The following is a 21,581-nucleotide window of genomic DNA, read 5'->3' as shown; positions in this document are numbered from 1 at the left end:
TTCCTTCACTTGCAGCCAATCAAAAGGAGCGGCTCTGAGCGAGGCGTGCTCCATCAGTAAATCTGCCGCCACGCTGACACGCTGCCAGACTCATTTCACGCCAACAGAAGCTCCAAACCGCAGCGCGTGGGAGCGGATTTACTGCATCTGCCTCCACCTTCAGCCCTCCATAACAGCCCTCTATAACAGCCGTCTGCACCTCCACCTCACCGCTCTGTATTCACTCCGCCTTCAGCGCCTCAGCTCACTGTCACTCTAACTTCCTGTCTGGGGACTTTTAAAATTAATTTCCCTGAGATTAGCTCGAGGATCTGTTTAAGAGTCTGAAGGATGACAAATCGCTCGGGAGACGACAAAGCATCTGAGCTGACTGACACGCCTGAGCCCCGAAACAGGAAGTGGCTCATTTACACACAGAACGAAACAAGCGAGCTGACCTCACCTGTTCACTCTAAACAGCTTTTTTTATTACCTGTACTCAGGTAGCAGCTTCACCTCTAGCAGCCGCTTCACCGTGCTCCTCGCTGTGAGACCAGCTGGCGGCAGCGTCTTTCAAAGGTTAATGTGAAACTGGTCCGACTGCAGCAGCTGCTGAAGATGTTTTATCTGCTCAGAAAACAGTTTACAGCAGACTGAAGACCACGGCCGTGTGACCACGACTCAGAGTCTGTTCACCTGAAGGTTTCCCATGAGGAGTTGAGCCACGCCCACCACGCCCCCTCCCCACCAGAGCAAATCTTATGCTTAGCAATTCTGAAATCTACCCACCCATCCATCCCGCCATCCATCAACTTTTCCATTGTCCACCTCCTTAAACTCTGATGCATGCAGCATGCTGCCCCAGCTTCAGATGTTCAAAAATAAAGTTCAAGACGCTTTTGCCTGCAGGTTAAACTTCTACAGCCTCACACATTACAGCTCCACTCCTGAGAGCCAGCAGCTTCATCTTTGACCTAGAGCACCAGACACATAATGTGCCAATTTAAAATATGGAATAAGCTGTTTGATTGGCTCCTAGGTTAGCATGACGCTAAATGTTTAATACTCTAAAGTTTGTGATCAAAATACTTTCAAACACTGCTCTGGCTCATCGATCAGCCAGAGCAGGCGATTCCAACACCAGATCAATAAGTATAAAAGCAGTTGCTGAACCAGGTTTATACCTGCAGTCTGACCTGGGGGTCAGTCCCCAGGCATGTCAGTGCCTCGGTCAGATGCAGCTGATAGCTCATCTGATTTCAACTAAGCTGCCGCTCCTCAATAAAACCAATCCCTGAGAGACTATGCTCAGGGTGAGAAACTCCACCAGCAAAACATAATGACCGCCAGGTCACCTTGCAGGTGAGCTGAAAGCTCAGACATAGATTTCAAAATGAAAGTGTTTATAAACCTTAAAAAGCAGCTTAAATATTTTTGAGCTTTTATATGAAAGTCAATGATACAATGATTCAAGGTGAAACAAAGTAAATGTGTGTGTCTACCACTGAGTCTCTGCATGACTGCTGCCATTTACTGAAGGGTCATTCTGATATTTATGAGATTTTATTTTGAAAAGCCATAAAAACTGGCATCACTTACAGTCCCTGATGAGTTTTAAAAAGTCTAGCACACTTCCTGTAACACCTGTTAGTCATTTAAACTTTGAATGACGTGTCTATGATAAAGAAAGGGTTTTTATCTGAGATGTCCTCCCAGTAAAATAAAGGCAAAGGGGGGTTCAAAGCTGAGGGAAAGTTAAACATCAAAATGTAGGTGGAATGATAATAAGAATAACTGGTGCTGATGCTCAGTTATTTAATTAAAAACTGTAAATCTCTAGGGGACCCGCAGGCTCTGTTTTAACACATAGTTTAAGGGTTTCTCTCAGAAGGATGTCCTCACTCTTACATCATAAATAAAATCCCCGAGCAGTGAAACTCAGGAGGTTTATACTGAAAAGTCCGAGCAGAATTCCTGCTTGTTGTGCTAATAGAAACGGGCTAATTATCCCCCACTCAATTACACATATTGATCGTCTGCTTGGCTCCGGCTGCTGGAATTACACTAATGGTCCAAATGTGGTCCAGAACGACAGATAACTCAGGCTGAGTGTGTTAGAGGCTGAAGGGCTGCCAACACACTGCAGACACTCTGAGGAAACACCCTCAGCTGGTTCGGAGCCTCTCACCTGGATGTTTTATCGATATTCCACTAAACCAGGGGTCTCAAACTTAAATGAGCCATGGGCCAATCCTGGCACTGTCATCTCATTGGAGGGCCACTTTAGTGTTCAAGTAGTACAAAAAACCAAACAAGAAACAAATCCACAAATATTTCAGAAAATGTTTTGTTTGTTTTTTATTTCAAATACTGTATAACAACACAATTTTTTTACTCCCTCTTAACTAACTGAAGCCTTTCATTTAACTACCAAATAAACACATTGGTCCTCTCTTTCTGGCCACACACATGGCAGCACTTCTGCTATCATTTTGTTTGTATTCAACAATACAAAGTGGCAGCCCCCGGGCCGCCACTTTGAGACCCCTGCACTAAACAAACCTATGAAAGACACTTATCACATCAACTGCTTCATGAGCTGAAGGAAAGTTTTTTGGGGGTTTTTTATACCATAAATCTGCAGTTCATCTACCGTCCAGCAGAGGCAGCAGTGAATCTATCTCTATGTTAAAATTAACAAGTTTACAACCAGATAGAAAAACTGGTTTAGCCTCTAAAGATAATTTCTCTTTTCACAACAACTGTACAGGTGAAGAATGTTTTTAGAAAACAACTGTTTGCATTATTGGGGGCATGGCCTCTTTGATTGCAGACAGCTAGCCACCTGTCAAAGCTTTACCAAAGCCTAATTTTACTGAGTGTGGATGTTAATGTAACGCAAGTATGCAGATTAGTTGCTAACATAATTTAGCTCATCTTAAAAACTGTCAGATTCTTTCATCTGAGCACAGCGCCCCCCCATCAGTAGCACTGATAACTGCAGGTGGTGAGTCTTCATCAAGTTTTCATTGAATGCCGTTTGTTTACTGAGATACTCCTGAGATCATTGCATTTAATTTAATACTATCAAACATAAAAGAGAATCATTGAAACTGTCAGGCAAATGTGGGCTGCTGAAATGAAAGTTTCCATGTTTTGCGATGTCACAGAAATCATTTATCTTATCTCTATCGTGATAATTCCTTTCTTCTGCGAGTCAGCTTCCTGTCTGTGGTTCTCTTACAGACTCTGATCATAATTCAGCTGCTGATGATTTGTCTCAGCAAAAAGTCTCAGGATTGTAGTGAAGATGAATCTCTGGGAGGTAAAAGCAGCAGTTAAATGTCAGCACTGCAGATGGGCTGCCTCGCAATAGCCTTCCTGTATGGCCATCACACTAATCCCGCCCACCAGCTCTTCCCAAAAGTTCCTTTTTAGTTGAACAACAAAAATCCAGCAGCTCAATTAGAGAACACATCAGGAAGCGACTCTGACGCGTCACACCAAGGACACCGTCCAAACAGCTGATCTATGACATTAGGAAATACCTGGCGACTACAACAGTAACCTACAGCCACATGAATGGACAGCTTGCCACGCCATGGAGTTGGCAGCTTCATGTTTAATAGTTGAAAAAATTTAAAGAAAACCTGCAGTTTGCAGGAACGCCACAAAGACAACTCAACTGAGCCATCAAAATTTAGGTGGAATGATAATAATAACTGGTGCTGATGGTCAGTTATTTAATTAAAAACTGTAAATCTCTAGGGGACCCGCAGGCTCCGTTTTAACACATCGTTTAAGGGTTTCTCTCGGAAGGGTGTCCTTGCTCTTACATCATAAATAAAATCCCCGAGGAGTGAAACTTTGTACTGAAAAGTCCGAGCAGAAGACAACTCAACTGAGCCACTGATGTTTGTCAGAAAATGCTGTCACGCTCAGGTGTACGGTTCAATGCAGCATGGTGTGTTCAAGTGTCACTGTGTTTTTTATTCTAGTACGATGTGTTCAGGGGCCCTCAGAGCTGTCAGTGTTTCCCCGCAGCCTCTCGGGGTAATGAGTCCTGAGATGAGGTGGCGGCAGCAGAGAGAGGTGGTCTCGCCTCGTCGCCTGCAGGAGCGGTGCTCTGCTGTCAGATGGATGTTTCTTTATAACAGTCGCAGATCTGACACGCTGAGAAACGGCGGAGGAGGCAGGAGAACTCGGACTGATGCACACCTCCCCCTCCTCGCTTCTCATGAACTCTTCATGAACCTCTCACTTTATTTGGTTTATTTCACAGCAGCTCAGATAATCAATCGCGCGCACACACACAATGTGTTCGATAACAGTGATGGGATGCAGCGTCTCCTCTGAGCTTAGCACCTGTAGATGGATCTCAAATGACGTCTCTGAGGATCACGTGATGCTGAGCCAATCACAGCATCTCAGATCCGAGACTTCTGCACCGACTTGCCTCAGTCAAACCCAACCATCAAATGATCTACTTCCTGTGACGCATCATTGTTCTCACCATAATCAAATGAAACAAAATAACTGATTAAAAATGGCGAGGAAATGTCTGAGGACCGCCTTCTGTTCCTGTGGTCTTCCTGGGTGCTCCAGGGTCCTGGAGCCATGTGAGTTTACATTTTTAACAAAGTGATAGACAGCAACCTATCCAGGTGCATCCCACCTCTCGCCCGTTGACTGTGCCCAACAGAGGGCGATGGTTTCTGTGAAGGTCGTCAGCATGATGCCTACAGACAAACATCTGCATGGTAATCAGTGACATCACTATGATGTCACACTGATCGTTCTTCACTTCACTCAGTTAAAAAGGCTCAGCTTCAGCCTGGATTCAACTCAAAATCCTGAGATTATTTCAGGTTTGCTCCACCTGTGACATACCTGCAGCGCTACCTGTCTGACACTGGTTTCCTCATAGACCAGTGCTGAGGGGAGCACATTGGTCATGTTTAGTGAAGCCAGGTTAAAAATTCTTCAGCAGCAGGTGAGGTTTGAGATGGCAGGAATTATGTTCTATGGCGTTTCATCACGCTGATGAGTCCGACTCTGCACACGTCAGGTAAAACCATCAGACGGGCTGAGAGCGAGCACCTCCTCTCGCCTTTTTGTGAGGAGCTGAATCTGCTCTGCTGAGACGAATCCTTTTGAGGCGTTGTCGTCATGGAGGATGAAGCTTTCTCTTTAAATTCACTCTGGCTCTTTGTGAGCAGAAACGTGACCGGGAGGGGGGGAGGGTGAGCCGCGCATCCGGCCAAAGCAGGGATTACGGTCGCTGACGGCCGTTTGAAGTGAGACGAATTTGGCGCGGAGGATTTGGTTAATTACAAAATGTCAGTCACGATCACAGCGGGGAGGTCCCTTCTCGTGTTCCTGTCAGAACCACACCGCCGCTCATCATCAAGCAGACACCAGAGGAGGAGACAGCGCCGCCAGCGTCACCACTCATTAATAACCCAGCAGCAGCTGAGGAGGAGGCAATTAAACAGCACCTCCCTGAGGTGATAGCTTAAAAGTGCAGCTTCCATTGACCCACATGTAACCAGAAGTAGATCTCAAGCTGAGATTTCTTTTGAGCAAGGCAGCACAGATAGAAAAACTCTCAACCCTGATGATGTCACACGGTGCGGGACTTACCTTTGTGTGTGAGGCAGCGGATGCTCTGTTTGCTCTGAATGTCCCACAGTCTAACCGTTTCATCGTGTGACCCTGACAGCAGCAGAGTCCCGTCCATCGACACTGAGAGACACGTCACCATGTTCCTGAGGAGAACACACAACCACGATCAATACAGTTAATAAACCCTAATCAACAATCATCCTGAACCTTGATCATTGAAGTTAATCCACAGTAAACACCTGTTAGAAGGGCTTCCTCTGACGTGTGTTATTCACTACCATCTGGATTACTTCACCGATGGAGACAAGAGCTCTTCATCACACGTGTCGTTTTCCCCACACCTGTTTTCAGTTTATGGTCGTTCATATTTCCTACCACACCCACTGCTTGGCGAGCTTGGAATTAATGAAGAGACAGCCCACCACCATTTATCGCCGTGATGTCACACCTCAGCCCAAGCAGACTCCCACAAGTCTGACGAGAAGCACCGTGAAAACGTGGACAATACTCTGCTGTGATAAAGAACTGGTCGCCTGGCATGGTCATATCCTGTTGACGGTCTACACGTTATTCATTTATTTTCAAACATGGAGATAAAACTGTTTGTACAACACATGAAGTTTCTTAATTTTCTGCTACTCATATTAGGCCCCAGCCACACTCCGTCTGAAGCCCCACCCCACTTGTTCTAACTTTGTGCTTAAACGTCGTGACTGTTACAGACGATGAAGGTTAATTGTCGGTGGACTCGCTGACCTCCAAACGCTCGACGTGATCACCAGCGCCGCTCCTCGCACCGTACCGGAAACACAATTTGTTCCACACACATGAAAATACTCGCACTTCCTGTCACCGCCACAGAGAAATGGTTGGTGTCAGATTAAACTCATTGAAGCAATCCCGTCCTTTCTACAGATTTTCACCCTCTGCTTTCAGTGAACAAGACTTTTGCTGCAAAAGGAACAGGAAATGACCCAGGGCTATCCGCTGATATAAATCTTTACAGACAAATTTCCATCTTGTCACACAGTGGAAATTTGTGTTTGTTTTATGCTACGTTTTATTCTGATTTTAGCGTTTATTTGTATGTGTAGTATTGATGTTATTTGCATCATTTTTGTGTTTTGCATAATGTTGTTATAATCCACTGTGGAATGGTTGCATCTGTGGAGGTGTGGGTGGGCCCTGAGGTGGCCTATCAGCGGTCGAACAGACTTGTTAAAAGAAAAAGGACAGGCACAGGCTCGAGAGGAAGGAGGAACCAGGCGTGGGAGAGAAGGACATGCTACCGGATCGCCACGTGAAACGGCTTCCAATGTTGTTTGCCGGGTGCAGCCGTGTTGGGGGAGGGTCACCGTGGCTATTAGCCAGGCCAGCTTCACGGATGACGTTTCTGTCCAGTGTCTGTCTGTTTACAGGGCGGTGCCACGAGGGAAGTAGCAGCTAGCAAGAGACTCAAGTGCGGAGCGCAGCTGGGTTGTGATGTGACGAGCCTGATAGAGAGACAGGACGGAGATGGGAGTTTCTCCTCGTCCTCCTGAAACTAGGCTGGCGTGATCCAAAAATCAGAAGAGGAATTCCTCTCTCTTTGTACATATAAGGAACATTTGTCTTAGGTTGTAGGACAATTTTATCGCGGCACTGGGCGGGATTTAATGTACAAAGAACATCTTATTGCAAAAGTTGTTCAAAAGAATTGTGTTTATTTATTCCTGGTCTCCTCCTCGGGGACTAAACTGCGTGTGATTAAGACCCGCTCAGTCTCTCCTCCCTGGGTTTCTGATACACGTGTTCCCCCTCGTATTCTAAGAACTTGTGGCGTGACATTTAGGCCCACCAGCTTTAATGTCCACACAGTTTTTTTCTCACTATTAAACAAAAAGGTAAAAACGGTTCATCAAAGCTTCTAGCGTGAGACTTTATTTTGAAAAGAAGAAAAAAGAAAGCTGGTTTTCATGCACACACACGACCATATTCCTGCAAACAAACGCCAGCGGCTGTCTCACCTGTGACCTTTAAACACCTGATTCCCCTCGCCATCCGACTGGAACGACTTTTCCCGACCGAGACTCTGCAAACAGTTCAAACAGGTAAACTTTATCGTCTCCCCTTAAAGCTGGGAGGAGTCAAAACATGATTGGGTGAGAAAATGAGACAGACTCACCTGGCTGCACAGAGACACTTGGAAAATATTTCCATCACTTCCTCCACAGAACACGAAGTACTCAGCAGGGTCAAAGGTCACAGACATGATCTCCACATCAAAGAGGATCGAGAGGAGTAGCTCGCCTGAGGACAGCTCCCATACCTAGACAATTAGCAGAAACAAACCCTAAGACTGTGATGACTGATATTTTACTGTGCTGAGCTCTGATTGGTATGATTTAACCCATTACTACATGAACTGCAGACACAGACAGTTTCAAGACACCAACTTGTTTAGAGAAACTAAACGAAGTAAGCTTCCTCCTCAATACCACGCTAACTCCTGTTCTTGATTATGGTGAGATGAAGATCATCAGCTGCCCGCTTTACCTGGGTCACAGCTGTCTGGATCGCTGAGTGACATGAGCAGAGGTGCACAAACTCACCTTCACTGTCTGGTCTAAGGAGGCGGTGGCGACTCGAGCCTGAGCTCCCATCAGGCCGCAGTGCAGGTCTGTGATTGGCAGAGAGTGACGAGACATGATGTGGCGAGGCTCAGGGGCGTGGCTTACATCCAGTTGGACAACACTGAAACACAGTGAACAGAGTGAGTCAGAGATCCGTCTGGCACATCTCAGAGTCACAGGTGACGCGCCGACCTTACCAGGCAAGTCTGAATTTTATAAAACACACACACAGCTAAAGCTGCACCTGCTGGACACTGCGCCTCTCTCCTGGCTGACTTCACATTAGTCTTCTTGTCATGAAATACCTTACTCCTGATTAAAAGCTACAGAACGCTCCAGATGTGTTTTCAGGTATGTCTCACCTTGACAGACTCCACACCAGAGCCAGGTTGTCTTTTCCACCAGAAACAAAATGGCTGCTGTCATCAGTGAACTTCAGACAGGTGACGTCCTGATAGTGACGACTGAGGACAGACAGCAGTTTACCTGTGCACACCTGATCAGTGAGAAAACAAAGTAAACAAACCTGAACAAAGAGACAAAAACCCCCCCCCCAAAAACGACAAAAACATAAAAGGAAGAACTGTCTCTCTAAGCTCTTCCTGAAATGTTTGAATCCTCATTCCAATCAGCTCCTTCAGCCTCTGATCACCTCCATATGTCTGCTGGAGCTTTATTCTAACATTGAACCTGCAGGAGGTCCAGATGTTCTCATGAACCAGTTTTAGTGAGTTAGTCTTAGCACAGCACGAGCTGATCTCCAATCCTGTGTTCACATTTCACTTTCCAAACCCTCCTCCATGCATTCAGCTTCTACTGTTTCCTCTCTGATGAACAGGATGGAAACAGCTGAGGAGCTCTGAGATGGTGATGCTCTTTCTTAAACTCCTCTGTCAGCATCATCTAAGCAGCTTTTTGTGGTGTCAGTAAGTCAATAATGAGCTTTTATGTTAAACACCTGGAGATGCTTAAAGACGTGTTTTTTGTTCAGATTAACTTTATCTGTTAGTTCTTCAGAGAACACAAGAATATGAGAATCTGTTCTCCACACGAATGTGGGTAGTTGTGCTTCTTATTCTTGTGTGGGTTCTCTCCTGGTTCTCAGAGTTCCTTCCCCAGTCCAAGTCCTGACTGAGCCTGAGTGCTGATCCGTCTCTATGTTAACCCTGTGATAAACTGGAGACCTGTCAATGTGTACCTGGTGTCACCTATAGCTCAGATAATCTCCTCCCCCAGCAAGACTAAATTAAATAAGAGTGAAACAGATGGATGGATGTATTCTAAACTTTGTTTGGTCAATATTTTCTTTTTGGTAACAACTGTTCCTGTAATATTGGAAAGTCTGTGTTTTGTTTTTTAAATGGTGCCACATTTGTAGAGAAAAGGTATTCGTGGGTTGAGCAACAGAGTTCAGTTATGTGAGCTGTACCCATGACAAACCAAATCTTCTCTGCCAATGCTAAACAGCTGCTATTGACTCTCTTTTGTGTAACATATATTGGATCGGATGATTGAAGTCTGAAGAAACAAGACATGTTTAACAGTTTATTTACTGAACTGAACAATCAGGGGCCTCACGAGCATCTGTACAAACCACACAGAGCCACAACAGCCTGGCACTTCCTCATCACACTGGTCACCAGCTTGGTCACAGACTGGTGAAATCCCATTCATCAAAGGGCAGATTGCTTACTGACCGCTTGATTGATGAGTGACCAGGATGAATGAATGCTGCTGAACAGTAACTTCACATCAGTAGAGTTACTGAAAGAACTTGTGATTTGCATCATGCTGTCTGCCTATTGAGTCGTACAGCACAGGCTAAACAGGATCTTAAAAATTAATAAATTACATTCAGCCAATCGGAGCTTGAATAGACTCACCTCCCACAGGTAAATGGCCTCAGCGACTCCAGCAGCAAGAAAGAGTCCATTAGGTGAAGCAGAAAGACAAGTGACCACACCGGGACACACGATCTTCTGCTGCAGCTGATCCTGAACAACAAAAGAACAAGTGGGTGTGTCTACGAGGGAAGATCAACATATCCAGGCTTACTCTGTTCGCTGGCTTAACAAAATTTAAAAAGCCCAGTCAGAGATTATCAGAGACCATGAATATCAGAACATGGGCATCAGCTTGGTGTTTAACCCCCCATCTTCTTTTCTGCTTTAGGCTCTGAGCATGATCAGACATTCAATTTTCACTTCAATACCATTTTATTTATATACATCACCAAATCACAGCAACAGTTGCCCTAAGGTAATGCCATCCAGGTACCACACTTCATGGAGCTGTATACAGTTCAGAGCTCTGATGTGTCACATTAGAAACAAACATAAACCCCAGCAAACATTTTTATTGTGACGCTTTGTGTGCTTCTGATGATTGGGTATTTCCAGCAGCATTTCTTTTTATTTTCTTTAAAGACGTCTATCAGAGTTGCTACAGGAAATTAAAAGAGGAAACGCAGTGTGAATAACATTTTTGCTACCAAAATAAAACTAGATCAAATACAATAAAGCAAGAACTGAAAACAATATTTGATGATCTCCATTATGCGCTGAGCAATTCAGATTACCCGAGGTCCCTGAGCGGGTCCTGGAGAGCGCCACATCTGGAGACTATTGTCCTACTTCTTTAACGCCCCTCCAAGCACCAGCACAGCTGCTCCTCTGATAGGAGGACATGGGGCTTAGTTGATGCATTTTGTGGAACATGACCCAGTGGTCTTAGCTAACTATAGGCCAATCTCCAACCTTCCTTTCATATCAAAAACACTTAAAAAAAGTAGTTGTCAAACATCTCTGATCATCTGCAGAGAAATGGCTTATTTGAAGTTTCAATCAGGTTTCAGAGCTCATCACAGCACAAAAACAGCTTTAGTGAAGGTTACAAATGATCGTCTTATGGCCTCTGACAGTGGACTCATCTTTCTGCTTGTCCTGCTATACCTCAGTGCAGTGTTCGATACTATCCAATCCATGAAGCCTGATAACACACACCAAGTAGTTAAACTGCAGGACTGTCTTAAAGATAAAGACCTGGATGACCTCTAATTTTCTGCTTCCAAATTCAGATATCAAACTGAGGTGATGGAACCTTCAAGGGAAAGTCAGACACAGGTCAGCAAGGTTCAAACAACAGGTGATCAGCGACCATCACCACAGTGACCTGCAGCACACCCTCAACACTCTGAAAACGGCTCTGCGTACCTGCTGTACCACCAGGTGTGTCCATGTTACATTTGAGCAGCAGGCTTTCAAGGTAGAATGCTTCACAGAGAAACTGCACATCTGTAGGATGTCTCAACAAGATCTGTGTGTACTAACACAGCAGTCTGTGCGAAAACACGTGGACTCACGAATCAGCTTCTTTAACGCTGAGCTGCAGCCATCACACAGGTAAGGTGTGAGGACAGATAAACGGGATTCGGTAGGGGGTTCGAGTGGTTCTGACAACGGCTCTACTTTTTCTTTTTCACAGAATTAAAGTGTCAGCTTTCTAAACGCTTTGTTTACACCTTTAGAGGGACTGCGGGTTTCTGAGCCCCTGTCCGCGCTGAGCGGCGGAGCGTTACTTTGGTGACTCTCGCCTAGTGAGCGAGGTGGGCTCAGCTGGGCCAGGTGCTGTCCTACCTTTCTCTGCAGCTCCCACACGTTGATGAAGTTCTTGCCGAGCTGCGCGGACAGCAGGTACTCCCCGCCGAGCACCGTGAGGCTGCGCGCGCCGCTGTTCCCGCCGCGGTACGAGAGCAGACTGGAGCCGCTGTGCGGGTCGAACACGGTGCAGTTCCACAGCTGGGACCCCGAATCGCTGCTCAGCAGGACCTCCAGAGGAGCCGCCATCATCCACACACACACCGACCACCGCCGTACACTCTACGTCACGTCCGAGACCGATACGTCACGTCCGGGCGCGGTGCACTGTGGGAGATGTAGGGACAGGCTCTATTTAGAAACACCTGTTTTTCTCCAAAAATATTTAACACAAGTAAAAATAAAACTTAGAGCACGGGAGGCGTTATTTATACAAACATTCTAAACAAATGATAAATAATTCAGGTTTTTACTCACCTGAAAGCAAATATGAATATTTTGCATAATTAAACTTCCATTTTAAGAACCGCACATTTTTACCCCTCAACCATAAAAGGCTGATGGGGTACGACCATCCCCCTGCTGGGAGGCCAGCGTGGACACCGAGGTTTGTGAATGCGATAACTCAAGAGCATGTTGGAGTTTTAATTCGACACCGCAGGTGTCGCTACAAAAATCTTGGACGAGTTCAAATCTCAAAAGAATATCCTTAAGCTCTTTGGAAACTTTATTTATACACTGACACACATTACATCCTGTCTTTCAAAGCGAACATTCCTGAGTTCCACCCGCTCATTTGGCAGCATACGTGACGACACGTTTGCCGCCTCAGGGGCGTGATGAGGCAGCATACGTGCCTTCACGGATAAACTGTGCCCCCTTGTGGTGACAACTAAAATACTGCGTCTCAGTCAAACAATAACACGAATGCAGTCCAACACATTTCACAACTTGAGTACACAAATTAAATATCTCAACAAGCGTTCTCGTTTCTAGACTGATAAAACCATGATGATTTTATTTTATTGCGCTTTCATTGAATCCGTTTTATCTTTTCTTTGGTGTTGTGGTTATCTGTAAAGAAAAGGAACCACATCTGAACCTAACATGCCTTTACAGACAGTTACAGTGGCTGGCCGGTTCACTTTTCTGGACTCAAACCCTTTGCACAGTGAATTTCAGTTTCAATCAGTCAGTGAACCAACATTAGGTCTCTATATTCTCTATCCTTGTTACTACTTGAATTAATAATTGATCAAGACACTGATTGATTACAGAAACCTGGTTACAGTAGGATGATTATAATAGTTTAAATAAATCAACACCCCTGAGTTAACTGTCAGAATCCTCTTAACACAGGACGATGAGAGGGTGTGGCAGGCTGCAATCTTTTCCTCCAGCTTATTGATCCACCAAAGACCCAGACAGAATTTTAATTCATTTGAAAGCCTGACACTTACCCATGTCTAAATTTAAAATATAGTTTTATTTGTTGTTATCTATCGTCCAACATGGGCCTTACTTAAAGTATTGTCTGATTTCTCAGACCTTTATCTGATTTAGTGCTCAGATAAATATATTATTTTGGTTGATATTTAACATCACTTCAATTCAAGTTAGTTTTATATATATATAGCACCAAATCACAACAACAGTTGACTCAAAGCATTTAATATTGTAGGCTAAACACATTCCCATAATACAGAGAAACCCCAAAAATCTCCTCCAGCAGAACCATGCTCTGGGAGGGGCTGCCGTCTACCGCAACCACTTGGGGGTGAGGGAACGTAGACAGGACAAAAGGCATGCTATGGAAGAGAGCAAGACATGATCGATAACTCGTAGTTAAATGGAGAGTAGTGTATAAAGCACATGGTGAGTTAAAAGAGGTAAGAGCAGGAGAAGTGCTCACTGCATCATGGGAAACCAGCAGTCTGAGAGTGACGTGCTGTATTGGGGTGATATGGTACTATAAAGTCTTTAAGATAAAATAATGGGCCTGATTATTCAAGACCTTGTATGTGAAGAGAATGATTTTAAATTTTAAATCCATTCTGGATTTAACAGGCAGCCAGTGAAGAGCCAGTATGGGAGTAAAATGCCATTTGTTTCTAGTCCCTGTCAGTACTCTTGCTGAAGCATTTTAAACCAACTGAATGCTTTTCATAGAGTTTTTAGGACATTCTGACAATAACAAATTACACTAGTCCAGCCTGGAAGTAATAAATGCATAAACAAGATTTTCAGTATTACTCTGAGCCAAGATGTTTCTAATTTTAGAGCTATTGTGCAAATGGAAGAAAGCAGTCATAAATATTTGTATAATGTGCATATTAAAGGGCATATCCTGGTCAAAAACGACACCAAAATTCCACACAGTGTCGCTGGAGGCCAAGGTAATGCCATCCAGAGTAGATACCATATTTCTATTTTTAGGGCCAACCACAATAACCTCAGTTTTATCTGAATTTGCCATGGATATGAGAAATGTCCATGGCAAGCAGGAAATTAGATGTGATCCAGGGTTTTGTGTCTGTAAGACATGTACTTTTAGCTTTATAGTCACAGAATAAATGATCTGAACAAGTTCAGAAATGCTTTTAGCCTAAATAATAGAATAGAATAGCTGTTTATTGATATTGTTCATGTACAATATGATTGTAAAACATCTTAATAAAAAGTAGCTTTTATCTCTAGGTAAAATACAACTTTTTAACATCTACCCCTGGGAGATGAACAGGAGAAGTGGCCTGTCTAGGAGTAGACTGTGTGTGTGTGTATTTTAAAACTATATACGACAATTCTTGGGAACAGGTGGTGGCATCCCTAGTAGCCCTGAAACCATAGAGTTAAACCTGAAGTTACCATGATAACCAAAAACCCTGCCTCTTGCAGAGTTATGACTCTGCTGTGTGTCATGCTGGTAGAGATAACCCGAAAACTGTGAATTTACATCAGCTGTCAGCAGTCTACCCTACCTGCTCAGGTGTATTGACGGCTGACAACATTTCACAAACGAACACTCAGGAACTAAAAGTATAAAAAAGTACTATCAGTGCTACAAGTACACGATTATTACTTGATCATGACATGAGAACAGGTGGAACAGCACACCTGTACATGTTTCAGGACAACATGAAGGAAACTAATTTTTGTTAAAGCACAAAACCTTCTCTACTGTCCTGTTGGAAAATAATGAGGGCCAAAAGTCTGAAAAAGCAGAAATGTCCCCACAGAGTGGGTCAAACACACTGTGCTGATGTAAACAGTCTGTGGGCTCGTCAGTTTAATTAATCCTGACCAGCTGCTCCTGGTAATCCTCCTTCCTCTGTCCCTCTGACCAATCAGAGCACCTGATGTCATCCTCGCTCTTCACCCCTCCTCGTGTGTGTATGTGTTCAGCCTCTTTGTGGTTGACCGGTTGCCGCGGCAGCAGCAGTGTGAGGACGGAGTTCGTATGAAGCGTCGTTGTTTTCCTCTGAGAGGAGACCACAGCCTGCTGACCCCTGACACACACACACTGTGAGTAATACACACATGCATAAATGCCGTGAGTAACACACACAATCACACACACACACACACACACACACACACACACACACACACACACACACACACCATAAGTAACACACACGCCGTGAGTAATATATACACACACACACGTTGACTAACGAAGCTCAAACAGTTTTATGAAGAAGCTGTTCTTTAGTTCTGTGTTCTTAATTACATCATTATGACTTGGTGATTAAATTAACTGCAGAGCTGCTGACTGGTCACCGTTACCTTTAGTGACAAACACCTGAATCTTGTTTTACCAGATAATGGGAAAAACTAGAAATGGGTTAAACAAACACTGAAATCAAAACACTAAAGAAGTTATTTTTAAAATATATTTTTCTTCACAAAAATAATAAATTATTTTTAAAAAAAATAAGGCAAAAAAAGATTTTTTATGATGAAACAAAAAAAATCGATAAATACTAAATAAAGGCTTCACTGACAAATCTGATTTTGTAGATTACAGTTTTATTTTTAACCTTCTCTCTAAAACCATTAAGAATCAGTTTTTACATGTCTCACTATTTCAGCCTGGGGTTGAGGCAATGTGATCAGGTGCAGTCAGGGGGTGTGGCTCCTCTCTCAGGAGGCTCATCCAGCAGCAAACCCAACACCGCGTCGGCCAGGCAGCGGCCAGCAGCATCTCCGACTCGTCGTCTGCGGTTTGAGGATGAGACGGAAAAGGAGGCGGAATCTCGTTACCTGGAGCGACAGCGGCAGAAGAGACAGACGGGGAACTGCGGAGTTGGTGTGGTGATGTCCAAACCAGACTTGAACCTGTACATCAATGGCACGGCGGAGGCAGGGCACGCGGTCGGCAAGCAGCCAAGGGGGCGAACAGTGGTGAGCAGAGCAGGTCAGAATCACACCTGTGAGAGAGGAATAAGATGCGGAGTCAATCTCTGGCAACACTCACCTGGAACTGACAAGAGGGGGAGCCTAAACAGACAGCACCTTAACCTGCGGACTGAACCAATCAGAGAGACCTACATCGGCTCTGTCACCAGTGTGGAAAAGGATGGGGCTTACACACAGGTGAGACGGCAATCAGTGGAGCTAAATGGAGCCCAGGTGACTTTTCATCAAGCCATGCCCTACGCTGGCCTGCCAACCAACCCCTATGCCCCTCACTCAATGGGGCTGTGTACTACCCACCCGCCCAAACTGCACAGAGAGCATCAATTGGGGCCTGAGCCTAGGGAGAGGAGAGGGCGTGAGGTGGAGGAAGATCTGAACAACATGATGAAGAACTCCTCATCCTCCTCAGAGAGGAGCGCAGACACAACAGGTGAGAACTTATCTCCTGAAAAACATTTGCCTACACACTTTGTGTTGAGCTAAGAAATTTACCTGCTAAATCACCACAGTAACTGGTGCTGAAGGCATCGCCTAGTCAGGATCAGGTGATGTTCAGAGTTTGAGTTTAAAATCAGCTGAAGAATTTCCTTTGATTCTTTTATGTGCAGCTTTATGTGCAGTCGATGAAGCTGCGGCAGCTCAGACTGAACATTCCTGTGTTTGTGTGCTGTTGCAGAAAATGTCTAAATGTTGTTCTGCTTGATTATGATCTGCTGCTTAGTCTCTTTCACACTGCTGCAAACACAGAAAACACACCAAGCATAACTGTTCAACAATTTACATTAATTCACGCTGATCTGATTTCCACATCTTCTTAATCACCCTGTGGGACAGGAAGCTTGTATGTTAATGTGGATTCACTGCGATTCAGATCTTAATTTTACCACTCTGTGCCACAAATCACCAGATTAAACAGCTACTGCACCGTTCGTCTCTCAGATTATTTATATTAGAATTTTATGTTCTTTACAGATTTTTATCTCTATTTTTATCATCATCATCTTCTGATAATGGCTCTAACTGGACTGGCAGGACTCACAGATATTATTTAGTGCAGAGGAAGAGTCACAAGACATATGAAATGCCCATTTTTATGTGAGCGCACTCAGAGCCTGAAGCCCAGTTTAACAGAGAAAGTTGATAACCAGTATGCTGACACCCATCATCTCTGACTGGGATTTTAAGTTTTGTTGAGCCAGCTAACACAGCAAAAGCCTGGATATCTTGAACTTCCTTGTACCTTCTGTTGTACCTCTAAACATAAACATGAGGCTACCATAAATCATTTTATTTAATCTGTGAGCAGTTTGTTTGGCCTCCAGAGTTCACTGCAGAGCTGCACATGATATCACATGCGCCTCTAAACACACCTTAACCTCTAGATTTCTAATTTGTTTACAGCTGAGAGTCATCCCCCGCCCACCTCAGAGCCAATGAGAGCAGAGCTCCACCAACTTGACGTTTCACTTCCTCCACAGTGAGTTTGTGTGATTTCATTGACAGCTGGTCAAGGAGATGAGCGTCACACCTGGATTCATGTGTTTCATGAGTTTAGTTGCAGCAGCCTAACTGATCGCTTATTTGGTTTAATTGTGTTTTGATCACATGCTCATCCCCGCTATTCAATTCAACTCAATTTTATTTATTCATCACCAAATCACAACAGTTGCCTCAAGGCGGATATTGTAATGTAGATTACATACAGAGAAAAACCCAACAATCATATGACCCCCTATGAGCAGGCACTTTGGCGACAGCGGGAAGGAAAAACTCCCTTTTAACAGGAAGAAACCCCAGCAGAGGGAGGTGCCATCTGCCGCGACTGGTTGGAGTGAGAGCAGCAAGACAGGATAAAAGACATGCTGTGGAAGAGAGCCAGAGATTAATAACAAGTATGATTCAATGCAGAGAGGTCTATAATGTATAATGTAAATGTGTGGACCTTAGTGTGTAAAAAGGACTCTCCATTTACATGAACAAATTGGAGTCTATTAGACAGATATGATACAACCCACTGCAGCGCAGTACCTGTAATACCTACAGCATGCTCTAATCAATCATTTTAACAGAAAATTATGGTCACAACAGTATTGAACACTGCACTGAGGTCCAGCAGGACAAGTACAGAGATGAGTCCACTGTCAGAGGTCAGAGGTCAGTAATGGTTTAACTACAGCCGATTATTAGAGATAGATTGATCATATTAACTCATTCACTGCCAGCCATTGGCAGTGAATGAGTTAAACCCATTGACTCATTCACTGCAATTGACGGCTATAGACGTCAATGGCAGTGAATGAGTTAAAGATTGAAGCATTAATTAATGGCAGGACTTCTTTCAACAGTCTTGTAGGAATGGGGTCTAAAAGACACGTTGATGATTTAGAGGAAGCAATTACTGAAGTTAACTCAGAAAGATCAATACACTGTTTAAATCCAGCTGTGATCTCAGGTGTTTCCAGGTGAGGTGTCATGTGACTGATCTCATTGATCTGTGTTGCAGTTTAAGCAGCAGAGAAGATTCCTCCCGTCTTTCTCTGCGACGTTTTTTCTCCACCGTCACACTGAGCAGGACTCGAACCAGCAGCCTCGACCGCCTCTGCTCACGGACCCATGAGCGAACCCACCCCTCCCTCGCTGACTCCACCTCCTCAATTTCCAGGAACTCCTCCAGCCTGGTGAAGAAAACTTTATCTGTTGAGTCGCTCAGTGTGGTGAGAACATGAATTATACATCTATCTATCTATCTATCTATCTATCTATCTATATATATATATATATATATATGGTGAGACTACTTCTTTAACCTATCTGTTTCCTGTCTGTTCAGCAGGAAGTACCACTTTTCCAGTCAAGAAAGTCATCTTTGGAGCTGAAGAAGAAGAAAGATCGTTCTGCGAACTATAAACCAGCTGCTGAACAGTAAGACACACACTTCTGTTTTCTACCCTGATACTCAGACCAGCCCATCACAGCCTACCCACCTGTTTGTCTCTCAGGTCCTTACCTGGTAGTCTTGGCGTCGAAGACATCAGTTGTCCCTCTTCAGTTTGCTCTGTTGGGCGGATTCTTCAGATTTGCCCTGATGGGACATTTTTATTGGAGCTTAAGCGACCAGTGGGTCAGACGTTTGGCTTCATCATCAGCAGAGGAAGAGGACGACGTGACACTGGTACTAACTCTACCGACACTTCCCCTAATACTTAATATATATAAGTATTTTTCACCTTACTAAATGGTAAATGGCCTGTATTTGTATAGCGCTTTTACTAGTCCCCCTAGGGACCCCAAAGCGCTTTACACACCCAGTCATCCACCCATTCACACACACATTCACACACTGGTGGAGGCAAGCTACAGTTGTAGCCACAGCTGCCCTGGGGCAGACTGACAGAAGCGAGGCTGCCATATCACGCCATCAGCCTTTCTGGCCAACACCAGTAGGCAGTAGGTGAAGTGTCTTGCCCAAGGACACAACGACCGAGACTGTCGAACCGGCAACCTTTCGATTACAAGGCGAACTCCCAACTCTTGAGCCACGATCGCCCCACTGATACTACTGATATCATCTTAAATACTACTCACATTACTAAATATATCGACTCACTAATATGCTGGGGTCAGGGAGATTCTATCTGGGGACTTTATTGTCCTGCTGTGGAACAGTGACAGTAATGTAGAAAATGACAGTTCCCACAATGAAATGAGCGTGCGGCACCACCAATAGATCACAAAGCACATCACTGCCTGATGAGCCAGTCACAGCTGTTCCTTGCACCATGCAGCTTGAAGTTTCCTGGATGTACTCCAGGAAAATGACACTGCATTAAACAACTGCACAAGGATTGGATCACTGCCACATTTGTCCCGCCTTTCCACACAATTTAATTTGTTCTGATTGGATCTCATTTTTATTTATTTTTTTCAAAAGTATAAATACATTTCATCATAGTTTTTGTCCTTGTGCATCAGTTTTTAATTAATTACCATGTTGTATTGTCAGGAAAAAAAACGGTTATCGACAAAAACTATGCCGAAAACTATAGGTCAAAAAATGTAACAGATTGAGTGTATGTAAGCATCACAAATAAAACTACAATGTTTGGAAGACTTGTGTTAAACATTCCTTACACTGTTTAAATAAAGAAAAAAACTACATTTTTATAGAGGGGTTAATAATTCTTTCCATGTAAGTGTGAGAATTTTAAAATGAATTCTAAAGTCAACTGGGACCCAATGTAAAGAAAATAAAATGCAGGTAATGTGAGCTGGCATCCCAGAGTGTTTCAGGAGTCTGGCTGCAGCATTCATTATTGCTTGGAGGCATAACAGAGATAATTTGTCCATGCCCATAAAGAGAGCATTTCAATAATCTAAGTGTGATGATACAAATGCATGAACAATTTTCTTCATTTCAGAGGAGGCAACTATAGCTTGCAATTTAAAAATGTTCCTTAAATGGAAGAAACAGGAATGGGAGATCAATTTTATATGTGAGTCCAAGGTCAAGGATGAATAACATACAACACCAGAGGCCATAAGAAGATCATTTATAACCTCCACTAAAGCTGTCTCTGTACTGTGAGGAACTCTGAAACCTGACTGAAACTCTTGAAATAAAAGATTCCTCTGCAGATAATCATTTGGCTGTTTGGCAACTACTCTTTCAAAAACAATTTAGGTGAAATGAAGGTTGGAGATTGACTTATATTTAGCTAAGACAGCTGGGTCAAGTGATGACTTTCTAAGTAACGGTTTAACTACTGCCAGCTTTGAGCAGTCTTTTAGGAATGGGGTCTAAAGACATGCTGATCATTTGGAGGAAGTAATTATTGAAATAAAGTTAGAAAAATAAAAATAAAAACTCTAAATAAATATCAACAGTATTGAAAGTAGCTGTGTATGTTATGAATAATTTTGTTTTGCAATAGTTAACATTTTATTTGTGAAGAAGTTCATGAAGTCATTACTAGTTAATGTTAAAGGAATGGTTGGCTCAACAGTGCTCTGACTTCTTGTCAGCCTGGCTACAGTGCTGAAGAGAAACCTTGTTCTTTTTTTCTTCAATCAGTGATAAATAGTAAGACGTTCTAGCTTTATGAGGGCTTTTTTTTTTATAGAGCAACAAACTACTAACAGTTTGATGTACATTACAGGTGTGTATATAGAAGACATGAACAGCAGCACTGGGAAGCTGTATGCTGGCCTGCTGGCTATTGGAGATGAGATCCTGGAAGTCAACGAGGAGAAGGTGGCCTGCCTCAGTCTGGACCAGGTGACAAACCTCCTGATCAAGAACCAGTCTGTCACCATTCGGGTCCTTCGACACCAGAGGACACGTTCAGAGTGA

At 43.8% G+C, this 21,581-nt stretch overlaps 2 protein-coding genes across 3 annotated transcripts in view; one reads left to right on the top strand and one right to left on the bottom strand.

The window, feature by feature from the left end:
• Positions 1–12,073, bottom strand: part of wdr18 (WD repeat domain 18) — a 21,277-nt gene extending 9,204 nt beyond the window's left edge. The window contains exons 1-7 of the mRNA XM_085348082.1: positions 11,852–12,073; positions 10,100–10,210; positions 8,579–8,712; positions 8,196–8,337; positions 7,769–7,912; positions 7,611–7,675; positions 5,623–5,747 (exon numbers count right to left, since the gene is read on the bottom strand). Coding sequence (XP_085204208.1) covers positions 5,623–5,747; positions 7,611–7,675; positions 7,769–7,912; positions 8,196–8,337; positions 8,579–8,712; positions 10,100–10,210; positions 11,852–12,064 — 934 coding nt within the window. The 5' untranslated portion in view covers positions 12,065–12,073. The remainder of the gene's footprint in view (positions 1–5,622; positions 5,748–7,610; positions 7,676–7,768; positions 7,913–8,195; positions 8,338–8,578; positions 8,713–10,099; positions 10,211–11,851) is intronic.
• kiaa1614 (KIAA1614 ortholog) lies at positions 11,517–21,581 on the top strand. Of its 2 annotated transcripts, XM_085348079.1 has the most exons (8): positions 11,517–11,617; positions 15,161–15,334; positions 15,904–16,661; positions 17,633–17,708; positions 18,735–18,945; positions 19,062–19,153; positions 19,231–19,403; positions 21,388–21,581. In XM_085348079.1, the coding sequence occupies exons 1-8, from the start codon at positions 11,517–11,519 to the stop codon at positions 21,579–21,581; spliced, it is 1,779 nt and encodes a 592-aa protein (XP_085204205.1). The 2 variants fall into 2 exon arrangements, with proteins under 2 accessions (XP_085204205.1, XP_085204207.1); XM_085348081.1 differs by lacking the exon at positions 11,517–11,617 and having other exon boundaries at positions 15,270–15,334; positions 15,904–16,591; positions 17,614–17,708.

The sequence above is a fragment of the Diplotaxodon limnothrissa genome, linkage group LG23 (genome assembly GCF_057381915.1).
Source record: "Diplotaxodon limnothrissa isolate DT_005_m linkage group LG23, D_limnothrissa_male_GT1.1, whole genome shotgun sequence".
NCBI lineage: Eukaryota > Metazoa > Chordata > Actinopteri > Cichliformes > Cichlidae > Diplotaxodon > Diplotaxodon limnothrissa.
This window is presented reverse-complemented; position numbering and strand designations above follow the sequence as displayed.

Bases quoted from the DNA above. Each gene is read 5' to 3' on its own strand.
- kiaa1614 (XM_085348079.1), top strand. From the start codon at position 11,517: ATGTCTCAACAAGATCTGTGTGTACTAACACAGCAGTCTGTGCGAAAA. The intron at 11,618-15,160 runs GTAAGGTGTGAG...CTGACCAATCAG, and splicing joins GAGCTGCAGCCATCACACAG to AGCACCTGATGTCATCCTCG. The intron at 18,946-19,061 runs GTGAGAACATGA...CTGTCTGTTCAG, and splicing joins CTGTTGAGTCGCTCAGTGTG to CAGGAAGTACCACTTTTCCA.